The following is a 17,052-nucleotide window of genomic DNA, read 5'->3' as shown; positions in this document are numbered from 1 at the left end:
GCAATGGTTTACACAGCTCCCTATGGAGCCACAAAATGTTTTATATAACTGATTCCGCATACACAGTGATACTCACCAAGACCTGTAACCATAGGGATAGCCAGTTAGCTCTAAGAGTCAACAAAATGGAGATTTCCACACTTCTACAGTACTTAACATCGACCATACAATGCCAGGTCTCCACAGCACTATAATGAAACATGAGCAGTAGACAAGATAACCTGCACCAACTTGTTACTGATGAGGGGTCTCTCTTGTGGAAATTGGTCGGAGTAGTGCCACCTAGTGCTGCTATTTGGCATTGCAGTAATACATCTACTAGAGTAACACTTGCAGTCATTTACCCCTCTAAATTTCTCAGATTGTTTCATTTAAATACTTAAAAGAGTCAAGAAGAGGCTAAACTGTACTGAACTATTTCACAAAAAATTAAGATTTAAAAACACTTTTCAAAACAAAAACATAATAATATCTTGTGACACATCAAATTTGTCTTATGAGGTGTTTGAGGGGTTGTGACCCCTAGGTTTGGAACCCTTGGATTTGAGTTAAAGGGATGGGTGGGAATGTGTGTTGGGGTGTAATATCTCTGAAATGTGTGGTTCCTGCGTGTTATTAGGACACAGTATGGCAGAGACGCTCACAGTCGCCCTGCGTGTTGCTGAGGAGGCTATAGAGGAGGCCATCGCTAAGGCAGAGGAGTTCAGTGACAGCTTGGTGAGACATCTCTCTGTTCCTCTTCTTCCTTTCTCTCTCTCTCTCTCTCTGCCTCTCTCTTTTCCATTTGCCCTTCATTCCCCTCTTTTCCATCCCCGCTTTCTCTGTCATGTCCTCTTACTTCTCTCCTCTCGCCTCCCTCTTGGTCTCAGTATCAGCGGGATGCAGTCATGGTTTTTGGCTAAGACGTCTGCACAGAGCCTCTTCTGGTAATTCTCAGTCGTTTTGGACCGAATATATATATATAGTGTGTGTGTGTGTGTGTGTGTGTGTGTGTGTGTGTGTGTGTGCAGGAGAAGCAGAATGAGGCTCGGTATCTGCGGGACCACAAAGAGGAGCTCATAGAGGAACTTGCTACAACCATTGTACAAAAAGTAGGTTGAGTAAGAGTGCGTTTTATTTTTGCATGTTTACTTCACCCTTGTGTATGAAGACACTGAGAGTAGTTGACCTCATTCAAATGTAAATGCACACTTGAAAAGGAAAATCTAATACACAGAACAAGGTCCCATCTCTGTCTTCACTTTGACACTTTGACAGACTATTATAATGTAAAACAAAAGCAACTCCATCGGTAATACATTTTTGTAGGGGAGATAGTGCAGGAACACAGAAAATTTAAGTTCTTTCCCTCTTTTGAAAACTGGGATTCTAGTACCATTTGAGAAGAGGGCAGAAAGTCTTTGAATATGATATTTTAGTTGGAATTAAGATTCAAATGACAACTGCTTTCATTTTAATCACGTATTGTAATTTGCATACTCATAGTAACTGGAGACAAAGTTTGCAGTTGTTTAATTGCTTTGCAGTTTTAACTAACATTTGATTTGGCCATCAAGTCTTTGAAGGTGAAATAAAACATTTGAGGGTTTTTTTTATCTCCATTTTGAGGATCGTGCTGCATAATATTACATGAAAAATGGAAACTGGATTTTTGGTTTCATAGTTAGTTTCATTATAACAAATTATTCATGCCTAAGTGTAAAATGCTGTCATGCGATAGCATTTTCCAATTTGCAATTATTATTATGATTCATTATTTAAATACATTTCTCTATATGCTTGCATCGTTTAGTCTTCTCTTACTTGCTTCTTCTCCTTACTCTCTTCCCTTCTCAGATCATCCAGAGGAGGAAGCGTTCAGAGATGCAAACAGAGTATGACTTTGTCTGGCCTCAGCCTCAGTCCTTGATCCAGCCCAGTGAACTCCCCTCTCCGTCTCAGCCTCAAGCTTCTTCACAAGGACCACAGGACCCCCTGAAGACCTCATACTCCCTCTGGGTTAGTCTCTGCCTCCATGCAAACTGTTAAAACTCTAAAAATGCCAACCGTATCCGGTGAAGTTAAAACCATCCTGTTGGCTGGTGTAAACCGCTGAGTCTTGACCAGACGGATTTTCGCCTCCATTATGCACCATGTGTTTAAAGAAAGGGTGGTTTGTTTTTTCCATAGTACATTTCTCACTTCAGTTCACAGCACATACACTATAATGATCTTCTGTCTGTGTTTTTGTGTGTGTTCCTCTGGGTGGACCAGCCATTGTCTCGGTGCATTTGCCAGATTTGAAACACACAGGAATGTTGCGTTTGACAGAAAATCACTGTAACCCTTCAGAAGCACTGGTCACATGCGGTGTCAATGTCATCCCATTGAGCATTTTATTTAGGTTGTCTGTGGATCGTGTAGCTGTTGTATTGAAAGCCAGTGGTGAAGGGGTCTGACCCACTTAACATTTTGTACACTTGTAATATTTGTAGGATTAAGGCATTCTCCAAAACTCAGGATGATGTGTATTTTGATGCCTTGTATCCATATGGAAACAACACAATACAGTAACTAATTTAGAGGATTGCTTGGACATGTGCCACCCTTTGAATTCCATCCACTGTGTTTCGCCATTTTATAAAGGGAATATAGACCACCAAGAAAAAAAATAGACCCATAGATGCATGGCTAATAGCCTTTTCCCCACTGTTTGAAGTGTTTTAAAGTGGATTTACCCCTTAAGGAGGCAAAAGCAAAGCTTTAGAAGTGTTGTAAATGTGATTTGAATCACATATGAACCGATTCTGATTAATACCTGAGTGGTTCAGAAGAAAATCCAGTCTGACAGTTTCACTAAGTGTTCCACTGACTTAGGGATACACACAATAACACACACACACACACACACACACACACACACACACAAATCATCAATGCGCACACACACCTGGCGGAGGTTCACACTACTAGTCAGCAGGGACTCGAGGAGATTTGTCATCGTCCCGTGTGAGCGAAGCATCAAAGCTGCGCTCCCTGAGCCTCACCGTTCTGTTTCCCGCTGTTTCACTCAGCGAAGATCAAAGTCCTGTGGAATACGAAGGGATCCTCCTCGACTGCTCGGCCCGCCATGGGAAGGGCTCTGTTTATCAGCTCTCTGCAAACATACTCACTATGACACAGTGCATGCAAATACACACACATAAAAAGCTGTACTGCCTTAACACTGATCCTTCGGGTAATCTTAATGGTACCCACCCACCCATTGTAAGAATTTGTTTTTTTCTCAAGTTGTTCTGTACCCTACTAGACAGTTCAGTCTATACTTGAATGTACCAACATCAGTCATTTCTATTGAATGTTAAATCACAATTGCAGTGTGAGTTTGTGCACCTGAATGAGGTTTAAATCCAATACCAAGTTTAAATGCACATCCACAAACATTAACTGCCCAGTAGAAAAACCCAGTTGGAAATCCTACTGTAATCTAACCAGAAAAACTTCATCTTGAGCCTAAGTCATTCCCTTGTCATTGGGAAGACTGGCAACATGTCTTGACTTTGGAGATGTTTCATTATAAAAACATTTTCTGATCCTAGGTAGTTGCACAAGATCCTCTTCTGTCAGGCTAGTTCTGTAGTTGTTTTCTAGCTCCACCTGCTGATGAAAATATGGAACTACAGACATACCTGTACAGATTTCTGCCCATAGAGGAAGTGGACTAGCCTAGTCTACTATATATGGATACTATATATGGATATTACGTAATGAGTGTGCTGCTGCCTCTGTATCCAGTAGTAATCTGTCTGGAACTGAATCTAAGTCTGTCTGAAGGGCCTGCCCAGACTCAAGGGAACAAAAGGAGGAGGGTCAGCTTTAACTTAAAATTTTCAGATCTGTGTCTCAAACATGTGTGTATACTGATGTGTGTGCTTGCAGCGCTCACGGTCAGCGTTCTCCCTCACCAGTGACGACTCCCCAGAGAAGGGTCCAGAGGAAGAGGGCGCAGGGGCGGGTGGTGGCTTGCAAGAGTACGCTTCTCTGAAGAGGGAGGGCAAGGCCACATCTCTGCCCACCTGGAAGAGTGTTGACCGCCTGGACAACTCCAGTAAATACCACACTCACAGACTCTGTTTAATGTCATTTGGTTAGGTAGTTTTCCTTTGATTCCTCTTGATGCCAGTATGCAGATGCAATTGGGAATTCTATTGGCTAGAGAACTGATTAAAGCGTTATCTTACAATATCTTGCTGATGCAATGCACAGTAGGGTACAATATGGGAAGACCACATCCCTGCACTCTGGTGATGCTTTCATGGTATTTAACTGTAAACTATTTTAACTTAGGCCCATAAAAACAATCTTCTGGTACTGTAAAGGGTGCAATGAAAAAGTTGTTGCACAAATGTTCGGCAACATTTTGACTCCTTTTATTGCTTTTTTTTTTTTTTTCAGTATATTTTACTCAAAAGTAGTTCCTCAAACACTCAACCCAGATGTCTTAAAATGTGACAATAAAAAGTTTCCTAATTGATGGAGAATAGTGGCTGTGATTGCTTGAATTTAGAAGTTTTTACAATTATTAAAAAGTCAATAGAAAGTCTTAAATGTTAGTACATATCTTAGCATTTAAGTTTTTATTGTTTTGTCAAATTATGGCAAAATATTCCTCTGTTGATGCTACATGATCGTGGGCTCACTGATCATAATTTTAGATGAAGTTTTACTGAGATATAATTATTGTATCTAGTGGAAGAGTTCATTTTGAACAATAAAAAATAATTGCTGTTAAAGAAGTAGGTCACACAGCCTATCCAAAAAGTACAGGTGGAAATAAGAGTTTGTCTTAATAAACTTCCTGTTGTGTGTTCATGTGTTTCCAGGTGCGTCCTCAGTGCTCCAGAGCCCAGACGGTAACTGGATTGCTCTGCACAGCTCACAGCTGTCTCGTCCCAGTCTGCTAACAAAGAGGAAGAGCCTGGTGTTCAGCGTGTTGGAAAAGGAGTCCGGCGTCGTGTCAGCTTACGACGAGATGGGATCCGACTCTGAGGAGGACGATGAAGGCGGCTGGGGTGCAGCATTGCGACAGTTCCGGCGCAAACTGTCCGATGAGACTTACTACACGGACTCACAGCATGACCCGGAATGGACGTACACCCAACACCTTCCCATTACATCACCGTCCTCTGGCCAGTACACCAACACAGAGACTCTCAACTCAGACTCAGAGGCCTCATCGGTTCTGTCCGCATGTCCTCGCAAAGCACCTCACAACCTGCTGAGGAAGAAAGCTCCGCCGGACACACACCTGCACCCTCATCACCAGCCACTCTACCACCAACACCTTCACCAGAACTACTCTCCGTATCCGCTGCAATCAGAGGCACTGGATGTGAACTTTAACCCTAAGGTGATTTATCTTTACATTATAATTTTGGATTATTCTATACTTTATAGTCTAATATAAATGTATGTATTTCATGTTATTAGATGGGATAAATTTACACTAAAAATGTGACTGATTCTGTGTCTCATTATCTAGCAGGCATGAAAAACCTTATATTTTCATAAAAGCATAAAAAAAACAGGTTAAAAGCATAATAAATAATTGTGGTGGAGGAAATATTAATATCCTCAAGTAAATTGCCAATACAACAATCTAAAATACTCCACCATTACAAGTAACATTCCTGAGTTCAAAATCCAAATAAAGTCAAAATGTACTTAAAGTATCACAATTAAAGTACTTGGTCTGCAGAAATTGGCCCCTGTGAGTGATATATTATGATATATGACATTATTATATTATTAATACTGATGTATTGCAGAGGTTTAGAATAAGTTCATCTCACATGTTTCCATGTCCGTCTGTCAGATAAATAAAGTAGCATTAAGGGGAAATAAAAGTACCTCAAATCTGCACTTGAGTAAATGTACTTTGTTGTATCCCTCCTTTTGTTCCCAGGTGATGGGCGACAGCAGCGAAGCTGAGGAGAGGCAGAGTGACCCGGTCAGAAGATCACGGCGACGCAGGAAAAGCAAGAGAGAGTCATCAACAGAGCAGAGCAGGCCTGGAGGCCAGAGCCACACACAGTCCATCTACCCATTAGTGCAGGTAAAATATCACAGCTGCCTTTATACGGATACTAGTAGCTACTTTGCAATTTGAAATAAAGTGGTTGTAAAATATTGTTTCCCCACTGGGGGGCGGCAAATTACAATTCTGTGTTTGATAATGTGGTTCAGGCTTACTTATCTCTTCTTTGCTACATTTCCTGATGAACATTTGATATAGGTGAAAAGTATACTCTGTCCCTTTGCTTCCTCATTCAAGGAGAACAGTGGTTTTCTACTCAATGCCCTTCTGAAGAGGGGTTTAAGTGAGGAACAGTCAGTACCTGACACTATGCCAATGGCCACAGCTGCATCAGACGCCTTCAAATTGGATGCCATGACACCTGAGGCAGAGGACTTGGACACAGTGGCCCCAAATTCAGCAGCCCCCAGCCCTCCACAGCCCCACTCTCTAGCTCTGGGCTCCCAGCACTCGCTGAGCTTCTCCGGGCCTGGAGACCCTCTGGAAGAGGAGATACGATCCAGACTCAGCCAGCTGGTCAGCCGTGCCAACAGCAAAGACAGCAGCTCATCTGAGGAGGAGTGCACGAAGCGGCATGCAGACAAACAGACGGATAAAGAAAGTGACAGACAGAGAGAGAAGATGAAGCCAAAAGACACAGAAAGAGAAAGGAAGAGAGCAAGTGACAGATTAAGAGACAGGACCAGCAGTAAGGAAAGGGAGACAGTGGAACAAGTGAATGGACAAGAGATGAAAAGAAGTGAGAGACTAATAAAGAGTCAGTCAGTGAGAGAGGAAGGAAGAGTTAGAGAGAGGAGGTTAGAGAAAGGAGTAGGAAGTTTGGAAGAGAAAGTGGGCAACCAGGAGCAAAAGAGAGGAGATAAAAGAGAGCCGAACAGACACAGTAAGAGGCAACATAAAAGAGATGTGGAGAAGGAAGCTGAGCAGAAAGGAGGAGCAAGGAGGAGTGGATCCAGCGCAAGTTCACCTGCTGTGACACCTTCTTCCCAGGAGGGGGTGCTGTCAGACAACCAGGTAAGGAGATTTGAAGAAAGTACAGTAGATTTGATTCCACCACTCCCTTTCTGGAGAGTACTGTCTGTTTGTCTGCCTTTTGATACATTTGTTTTCATGTCTTTCTTATTTTACCTTAAGTGACTCTTCATCCTCAAATCTTCCTCTCTTATCCTTGTATTTATGTGACAATCACTGCTGTCCTTCTTCGTCCCTCATCCTGTGTTTTCCCTTTTTCTCGGTGCTTCCGTTCTTCTTTTTTGGCTGGTCTGTGTGTTTCTTCGTAAATGTGTGTGTGTGTGTGTGTGTGTGTGTGTGTGTGTGTGTGTGTGTGTGTGTGTGTGTGTGTGTGTGTGTGTGTGTGTGTGTGTGTGTCAGGAGGGACAGAATGACTTGGAGCAACAGCAGAGGCTTCAGTTGCTCTCCTCTCTCTTGCAGCAGGTGAGATATTAGCTAGAACAGCAAAGGAATTCTGCGAGGTCTTGCACAGGATGCCACGCTTGTGGACATACAACTCTAATTAAACCTCCATCTTACCACGCACACATACAGTATCCACACCTGCACCCATGCACCCATTTTAGATATGGAACACATTTGTTTTGATTAAGCACACTAAACTCTATATTTACTCCTCATGTAAATGCACAGGCATGTCAGTACAAAGTGCGTGATGGCTGGATGTGTGATTAAGTTGAATGTCATTTTTGCTGGTTTTGTATTTCTTCTTATTTCTGCAGGTAATAAAGCGTCTGGCATTTGCAGTGCAGTTAAAGTAACATGTAGTAGCATAACAAGCTGTTTAAACATTGCTGTTAGTCTCTCAAAATAAAATAGTAAGGTATTTTGCTCTAAAACCCCTGCTTTGCTTTGCTTTGCTTTGCTTTGCTTTGAGAAGAATCATACAAGGAGATATCCATCACAGAGCTACATATATAATTTTTTCATTAATAAAAACCTCAAAAGGTCAGAATGCAACACAGCCATAGGCATTGTTTTGGGTAATAAGCAACTTTTCTTGTGAAAAATGAGCAACCAAGATGGTTGTAAGCTCCAACCAAAACAAGATCTATAATCAAGTAAATGAAAATCATATCCTTTGAAATACAAAAATATCCCTTCAAAAGGAAAACACAGCAAATCTTGTCCAAAATACTGGTATCCTGACATCCTGTTATATTTCAGTAACAGATGAGCTGCCTCCCAGTGTTATAGCGCATACAAATTCTAAGCAGATTGTGGTAAAGTGGTACGCTTGTACTAGGAAAGTGACAAAATTAACTATACTATATATAGGGATGTCAGTGTGCATATTAAATCTGCTTTAGCTTGAGAAGGCTGTTGACATACATTGTTGTCCTGCAATGCACTACACTGAAAGGAAGAAAAGGAACATTTTGCTTTTTTCCTTTCCAAAGTTACATCTTGAATGATGTCTGCTGGTGCACATATTGCATTGCTTCATGTAAAAAGTACAGTGATATCTTGAATACTAACAAGCATGGGTTGTATGAAAGAGTGTATACATACTAAATGGTATGTCTAGATATCAAAATATAAAAATCAGAAATTGACAGTTAAGTTCAATTTTCAATTCAATTCAATTCAATTTAATTTGTATAGCGCCAATTCATAACAGAAGTTATCTCAGGACACTTTTCAAATAGAGCAGGTCTAGACCAAACTCCTTATAACATTTACAGAGACCCTACAGTACCACCATGAGCAAGCACTTGGCGACGGAGGCAAGGAAAAACTGCCTGTTAAGAGGCAGAAACCTAGGACAGACCCTTTGGCTCTAGGTGGGTGGTCGTCTGCCTCGACCAGTTGGGGTGAGAGAGAGAGAGAGAGAGAGAGACAGACAGACAGACAGACAGTTGCACAGCAACATCAGTCGCAACAACTACACTAATAGTAGTGACTGATGATGATGAACATGAAGAAGATGATGACAACCACAACAGCAATGATGGGGTTAAAGCACTCTTCCAGTACTATCACATAGTAAAGTCAAAACCCACACAATGTGAGGTAGATAGACACATAAAAAATATACACACACACACACACACACACACACACACACACACACACACACACACATTCATACACAGACTTGCACTTATGAGCTCACCTCGTGTACTATGTCTGAGGCGTGTGGGTCGATGCTGGTCATTAGCCAGAATCATTATAAGGGCTTCTGTGAGTAATACTTGTCTCATACAATGTGAATGACACATGTACTTGTGTGATCTATTTCGGTTGGTTTTCACAGCTCCCTTTGAAACCTGCCAGGACAGCTCAGTTGGATGTGAATACGAGAAAACAGGTCTGATAATGACTGTGATATTTGTGGCTTTTTAGTCTTTATTTTGTATTTACATCAAACTGACATTTTTTTAAAGAATTATCTGGCATTTTGCTTTTATTAAATCTGAAAAAATGAAAAAGAACCTGCACTGTCTTGCTCACCGCAGGTATATTTATATACATTTTTAGTTTAGATAACCTTCATCAGGCACAAGGACACATAATGTAAGAAATAATTGATAGAATAATAATGATATATTATTCTAATATGACCATAACACATTTCCAAGGGTTTAATATAATTTAGTTGCGTCACTGACAAAAGCTGTTGCAAAACAAAGCAATTTGGTAATAATAATAACATTCTTACTCATAACTTTCTTTCACACATACACACACACTTACATTGACAAAACAACGCACATATGCACTCACTCAGGCATCTATGTGACTTTTAACATTTCTTTTTTTTAAAGTTTATCAAATGACCCCAAGGAGACACAAAACAATCTGTAAAACATCATAAAAGGAATGCAAAATGACTAAAAAGATGCAAAATGTCCACAAAGAGAGACAACATGACTACAGAGAGGCAAAGCAAGATATACAAAACGACCTGTCCCTGCTATTAACTAATGTAATTTAATTATTAAACCACAGAACTCCACTTATATTCTAGTCACTTATGTATTCCTTACTTACATTATATTTCTATCTTTATATAAAACCAAACTAGTTTTTTTTAATTTATCTTATTTCTAAAATCAATAGCAGTGAGACGTGTATGTGTGTCAGACTGTTTGATCTGAATGGTGATGGCCTGTTTCTTTGGAGTGGATGAGAACTCCCACCAAACATCCATTTCTCCATCGACCAACCCAAGTCAATATCAAGGACCGTCCATCTCTGCTTCTTATTCTTTTTAAGATAACTGAATGCTCATTAAAAAAAAAAAAGATAAGAGGTTTGGTTTTCTGCCTCTCATCTTTCACCCAATACTGTATCCTGTCTTGACCAAATCGTTGCTCCTCAGCTCCTTCTTATCCCTCACTACCTCTCATGTCACCACCTAAAGCTCTGGCTTCCAGACTGTCACACTGTCTGTCTGGCTGAGAGAGTGATCAATATGCCTCCGATCCCACTGATCAAAGCTTCAGCCAGTGATTCATTCATTATTGAATTACATCTGTCTCTCTTCACTGCCCTTTCCTTTGCTTGCTTAATGTTTCCATCTATTCAGAAAAAAACTGCAGCTTTCTTTACAAGGCATTTGTCCCAGACAGCCTGAATTGGGAAAAAGCTTGGATTTGAATGAACAAGCTGCTCCAGTCAATCGAAATGCTGACTGGCAGTAAACAGACTGACTAACAGGATTTTTTTGTTTGTCTGTGGAAGGGATCTTGATATGGTAGTTAGAGATTTCCACCAACTGATTTGTCCATTAATTAACAGAACCTCTGTCTTTTTATTACTTTTTTGGAAACTCATGTACCAGTTTTTCAACTGAAAGGTCAAAAGAAATTATTTGTACACCAGCATGTCGTCTAATGGACAGATAATGATGGATATAAGCTTCAATATGAAATTGTTCTCTGTTGGCTAATGTATTCCTGATTCTGTATAGCTGCACATCCACATGCCATAATTGCTATCCTGCAGCCCCTGCACAGTAATAAGAGATATGCTATTCACTACAACACATTTTAACTGATCAAAGCCTAAAAAAAATAAAGGATCAATCATTCCTCAGGCTTTGTCTTGAAACCTTTCTCTGCTACCTTTCCTCCTCCTTTCCTCCTTACTACTGCATTTCTCACCTCCAGTTCTTTGTTCTGCACCTTCTGATTGCTTTTCCGAGCTCATGCATTTGCAGACATGCATGTTCACAGAACAGCTGATTAGGCCAACACTGCTATTAAAGACACAAGCCTTTTAGGTTAAGCTCCATTTAGTTTATTCTCTCCCCTTCGTTTTCAAATAGTGATTTTAATATGTTTTTCAATACCCTAATGACTTCATAATGTCCCACAGCTGGGATTGCATGATTACATTTTGCCCCTTGCTTCCTGAATGAAAGATATTTTTCTTTCTGTGATTCTGCTACATTAAGCCCTTGTTTTGTCCTTAATGTGATGTTTACAGATTTTATATAAAGGAATGCATTAAGTCTTTATGCTCATAACAACTTAAAAGGTTTGCCAGTTCATCATTGAACCTAATTTCTAGATAGGACTATTTCACTTTTAATCAGTTCAATATTTTGTTCCTCTTTAAGCTGATCACATTAAGCATTTCAGGATGTATCATCTGACATGTGTGTGATTGTTCTTCAAATGAAGCAGAAGTACTCGGCAGCCTCTCTCTGCAGCATCACCACAGAAGTGCTGAAGGTTTTGAACGCTACAGAGGAGCTGATCGGTGAGGCAGGAGGTGAGAGCTACACCCCATCTGAATCCATGAGTGCTTCTCCCATCTCCAGCAGCTCCGAGACCCGCAGGCTAGACCAGAGGCTGACCAAGATGGAGGAGAATGTAAGCTAAAGGGCACCTTAGCCCAACAAATTTACCACTCTTTAGATTTCCACACAATAAGAAAAGTATTTTGAGATTCAATCATATTGGGAGCTAAGTGTCTTCTTCTCTGTAAAGGTGTACCTAACTGCTGGTGCTGTGTACGGGCTTGAGGGGGCGCTTGGGGACCTGGAGCAGTGTGCCCGCAGTATTAGCAGTGGCACAACAGACACAGAGCTGGCCTTCCTGGAAGACCAGGTGGCCACTGCAGCTGCTCAGGTTCAGCAGTCTGAACTACAGGTACCGGATGGCTTTTCTCTGCAGCTTTCCGACAAATATGAACTGTGATTAGATTCACACTAGGATTGAATCTTGTATTGGATTGTGTTTTTAAATGAAGTATCTTTCTCCTTTTAAGGTATCAAACATTGAGGCCAGGATATCAGCTCTAAAAACAGCTGGGTTGAATGTGGCTGCCTGCAATCGCTTCTCCAAGTACAAGCCAAAGGCTAAGGTAACTCACTGCCCTTCGAGTGCCCTAACAACTCTCCCACACTGCCATATATATACTAAATTTGCCTGGTTGTATTTTATCAAGTAGTGGTATGTTAAGTAACGTTTGTCTGAGAAGGAGTTTTTGTAATCTAAGTTACTTAAGTAACTAAAGATGACTGACCTGATACTAAAAGTGAGAAAATGAAAACATATAGCAGCTCCAAGGCTACACTGCATTCACACTGCGAGCATTAGTGCTCGATTGTGAATTTATTACTCAGATCAGATTTTTCTTTTTTTCTTTTCGCCCATTCACATTATTTTTTGAACGTGGCCAATATCAGATTCCAGTGTCACAGTCCTGAAGTGACCTGTATAATGAATGTCGATCTAGAATGACATAAACGTCACCTGTATCTGTTTTGGATAACATATGAAAGTGGCCCGAATTGGAATCGAAAAGATCTGAGTCACTCATGAGCCAAAAAGTCAGATTCGGGTCGCTTTTGCCTGCAGTGTGAACATAGCCTAAGTCAGGGTGCTTTGTTAATTTTTAATGTGTATGAAGTGTATAATACAAATATTCTGATTACAGCCTCAAACCCTGGACTCATCACGCCATCAAAGGAGGAAGCTTCCAGCCCCTCCACTGAAAGGTACCAATTTCACTCAATTCAGAGAAAACTGTCACACGCAAATAAAACTATGCATAAAAAATATATATATAAATATAATCTAAACTGTGACAATCTCCTCACCCCTGACCTCTAAATCCTAAACCTTATTACAGCCTTATTACGCAAGTTTCATGGCCACCGTAGTTTCTCCTACACACTAGGAAGGCAGAGCTATACTCAAATGGTTGCAGTCTGCAGCCCTACAATCTTATACACTGGTCCATTTAATTAAGTGAGTTAGTTAATGTTAAAGATAATTCATTCATTCATCAAAATCAAAATGTTAGCAACATTTCAAGAAAATATTTGTTGAAAATGCCCCATATATTTTCAGTTGCATAAGCAAGCTACAGTGACGGAAATTATTTTGCGTCATGACAAAAGAACAGAATTATTTCACAATTCTAACTATATATTTTAGTTTTTAAAGGTTGATGATGTTCAGCCTACTGTACATCCCTCTACTTATCAGTCACATAGGTTAAGCAAAAGTAAAGTGAGTCTGCTAACCTGTACTGACTTACCCAGTATATGTCATACTCTCCTAATCAAAAACACTGCTTAACAGCCTTGTATACACATAGTGTTTGTGTGTGTGTGTGTGTGTGTGTGTGTGTGTGTGTGTGTGTGTGTGTGTGTGTGTGTGTGTGTGTGTGTGAAACAAAGACAGCTAGAGATGGGGAGTGAGACAGAGACGAGGGGACACTTTAATTCACCTTTAGTTAACATCGCACATTTTGCGCTTTGTCCTAGAAGAAGAGATTGGCCGCTGAATGGATGTAAAAATGAATACATCTGCTAGAAAGGGACTAAGTAACTGAAAAGCTCCATTAGATGTAAAGCAGCCAAATGGAAACACACGCAGGAGGATAAGGCCTGTTTTATCAACCAACAAGAAGTCTGTTCCTTTTTATGTTGGTGAATGGCCTTTTTCTGTTGGGGCTTTCTTTATTTTCCTTTTTGTCTGTTTTTTCTTCACCAGCAGCCACACAATAGCTCTGATTCAGGGTGGCTTCTTTCAGCGCAGCTCCAGAGACAGACAGAAGGCCGGACAATGGGGCAAAATCAGGGACCAAGACATGTAATCATATCATTGATTCCAGTCCTTTTTTTTATCGGCCCATCATACAGTATGCTCTAAACCTATGACTTGTAAGAAAAGTCAGCTGCTTCATATGTTATTGGCAGTTTTTCTTTTTCTGGATAACCCAAGCTTTTTGCAGGAGCTTTCATTTTAAATTGCCACTTTGCTTAATTCTGGATTTTTTTGCATTTCAGAAAAGTTGGAGCCAGAGCAGCAGGTGAAAGTGTTTCGGCCATAGTGACAGTCAGCAGCACAATGAGTCTCTCAGGGCCTCTTTAGAGCCCCAGGGACGGGGGGGCCCCTCTCATCCAGTGCCTTGACCCAGTGTCCGCATCCAGCTCCAGGCCAAGCAGGGGCCAACACCTGCCCTGTGTGACCCACTAAGCACTCAGCCCTCAGCCAGGCATGGTACCACGTCAGTCAAACGCCTCACAGAAGACATGACTGCCTCTTTCCTCTTTCCTCTTTTCCACTATATCCTCCATTTTCTCCTCCTCACTGCGCACATACATCAAGCAAGGATGACTCGACAGTCGGTGTCTCTGCCTTAAAAATCTGCAAACACTCCTCACGACCCAACTGAAAAAGAATATCTGTACAGACAAAATTACTCTCATTTCGTTTTTCTATCTGTTTGCAAGAGTATCGTGATTTACTGTACAATGAAGACGTGGAAAAATCATGTGAAAGTTTCTGTGATTCAATGTCCCAAAAAGAGGCTGACCGTGTTTTATACTGCATCTTCCTTCTCACCAAATGAGGAGTTTTATCATACTCTCAAGCCCCCTCTTGGATGATTGTCTTTTTCACACACAGCTATCAGATGGTAATCCTCATTTGGGGAATGATTGTAACACCTTTAACATTTTAGCCATTTTAAGAAATTCACGCACTTACCAGAAAAGCGTGTTTAGATGTGCAAAGTATCAGGACCAAAACAATTTTTGTCCTTCTTCCCTGCCACTAAAATTGCTAGATGGCAAATAATGAAACACAAAGCACATTTGAGAAATCTGTAATTCTTTGTTAACAGCCTAAAATCACAGTTCAAAGAATAGTTGGATATTCTGGGACATATTGGCTTTTTTGCTAAGAGATACAAGAGAAAATTGATACCACTCTTTTGTCTGTTTGGTAAATATGTAGCCTGTTAGCTTGGCATAAAGACTGGAAACAAGGAGAAAAAAGCTAACCTGACTCTGTTCAAAAAACAAAAAAAACCCTAGCAGCACCTCTAAAAAAAAGCATATGTCCCAAAATGTCAAATTATTCTTTAAATAATACCAATTGTAATGATTTACTGGGGAAGTGCTTTCCCATTTATTTAGAAAATGAAATGCTGAAAACACATTCTCAGTAGATGCACTCGCAGCCTTAATGTGGAAGCTGTGAGCTTTTATATTGAAATGAGTCAAAATAAGGTTTTAATAAAGTCTGAATGTCGGACTAACTCAGTTTAACATAAGTCTCCATAGGTTTGACATTCAGGTTTGGTCAGCCTTCCCTCATGTAGTATTTTTCAACCTATAGTCATTTTCTTCCTCTCTGTCTTTTTCTTACTTTCAAAAGTTGTGGCCTTTAATTTGAACAAAAAGGTATTTTCATGTTTCCCCTTTGCTGGGTCATGTCTGAACTTTTCTGTTGCATTCAGAAAATCTTGTAAAGATTTTTACATAATGAAGTCTGATGGGCTATATAACAAATGCCATGAAACCATGATTTTGTTACAAGCAATTTATTTTTGTACTTTACTGAACATTTTTATGCAATACCACTGAAATAAGTACTATTGCAAATTGAAGGCTTTATTCTCTCCTCAAAGGAGCCCTCCTCAGTCAGTCCTATCAGACTTTCTCACGTGTGGTGACTCAAAGTGCTTTCAGTGTATGCCTGCATTTACCATTTGATATTCTGCCAGTAATGACGATGGTAAATGTTACAAAAACACGGGTGACAACAGGCATTTTTGGAGCGGCTAGTACGATTCATACTGTATTTGTACTCCTTAAACACTCTCTTTGAGAATACTGCCTTTCATTTTTGAGTTATTTTTCTTTATTCTGTCGCCACTTACATTAGTCAGAATCTCAGTTAATCATGCATACACTTGTCCAAAGTACAGCTTAAGAGCAGATTTGGATTTTCTGATGTACTGCTTGAACTAAAAGGTGTGATGATCTTCTGTATGAATGCTCTACCCCTTCTATTAGTGACCTTTTCATCCCAGCCTTTCACATCTCTGTTTTTTGCACATTGATCCTGTACTTTCGTCAACCTTGTTCTCCAGAGGTGTCGATGTATAAAAGCATGTTTCTGGTTTTATCAAAATTGATGTAAAATTTCCCATGAGAAGCACAGCCACAAGGGTCCAATCATCAGTGTCCTGTATTTTTCTAATGTAAAAAAATATTATATCATCACAGAATTTGTTAATATATGTATATGTGTGAAAAGATGGATATGATATATAATAATGTGTGTATTGCCCAATCATAGTTGACCAATCTTTCAGTGTTGTGTGCAAAAGGCTGTGTATAATTGTCATGACTTGTAAGGCTGGATTCAGACGGGAAGTCTACTGTGTCCCAGATACTCCGAAATGATGACATTCACACAGAGCTAAAAACAAATCTTACTTAATCCAGTGTGAATGACTACAATATGGTTTCCTGTGCACAGCTCCACAGGTGGGCCATTCACTTTTATGTGCAATCGTTTGTTGCAATTCATATGACATGTTGGGGAAAATATTAACAAGCAAAAAACACAGATTCTCTATGTGCCACAGTACTCTGAGAAAAACATGTATTATGAAATGAATAAAATTTGCAAACTTAAAGCGTTCTTGTTTGAAAGAATGTTTGTTGTGCAGCTGCAAATACAGGAAGGATACAAGCAAAGCAATGA

General features: G+C 40.2%; 1 protein-coding gene across 6 annotated transcripts in view; it reads left to right on the top strand.

The window, feature by feature from the left end:
- myripb (myosin VIIA and Rab interacting protein b) overlaps window positions 1-16,984 on the top strand; it is a 114,983-nt gene extending 97,999 nt beyond the window's left edge. For 2 of the 6 annotated variants that reach the window (XM_051410547.1, XM_051410542.1), the window contains 13 exons: window positions 620-717; window positions 1,011-1,091; window positions 1,837-1,998; window positions 3,919-4,087; window positions 4,863-5,389; window positions 5,945-6,094; window positions 6,314-7,090; window positions 7,448-7,510; window positions 11,719-11,910; window positions 12,028-12,189; window positions 12,308-12,403; window positions 12,980-13,040; window positions 14,340-16,984. In XM_051410547.1, the coding sequence (XP_051266507.1) occupies window positions 620-717; window positions 1,011-1,091; window positions 1,837-1,998; window positions 3,919-4,087; window positions 4,863-5,389; window positions 5,945-6,094; window positions 6,314-7,090; window positions 7,448-7,510; window positions 11,719-11,910; window positions 12,028-12,189; window positions 12,308-12,403; window positions 12,980-13,040; window positions 14,340-14,383 (2,582 nt within the window). In that variant the 3' untranslated portion in view covers window positions 14,384-16,984. Of the gene's footprint in view, window positions 1-619; window positions 718-1,010; window positions 1,092-1,836; window positions 1,999-3,918; window positions 4,088-4,862; window positions 5,390-5,944; window positions 6,095-6,313; window positions 7,091-7,447; window positions 7,511-11,718; window positions 11,911-12,027; window positions 12,190-12,307; window positions 12,404-12,979; window positions 13,041-14,043; window positions 14,313-14,339 lie in introns of those variants that run through there. The other 4 variants (XM_051410543.1, XM_051410544.1, XM_051410546.1 and 1 more) reach the window with 4 other exon arrangements.
- Window positions 16,985-17,052: the final 68 nt, after the last annotated feature.

This window comes from Dicentrarchus labrax, unplaced genomic scaffold (assembly GCF_905237075.1).
Source record: "Dicentrarchus labrax unplaced genomic scaffold, dlabrax2021, whole genome shotgun sequence".
Classification (NCBI taxonomy): Eukaryota; Metazoa; Chordata; class Actinopteri; family Moronidae; genus Dicentrarchus; species Dicentrarchus labrax.
The sequence above is the reverse complement of the archived record's forward strand: the minus strand, read 5'-3'. Positions and strand labels throughout refer to the sequence as shown.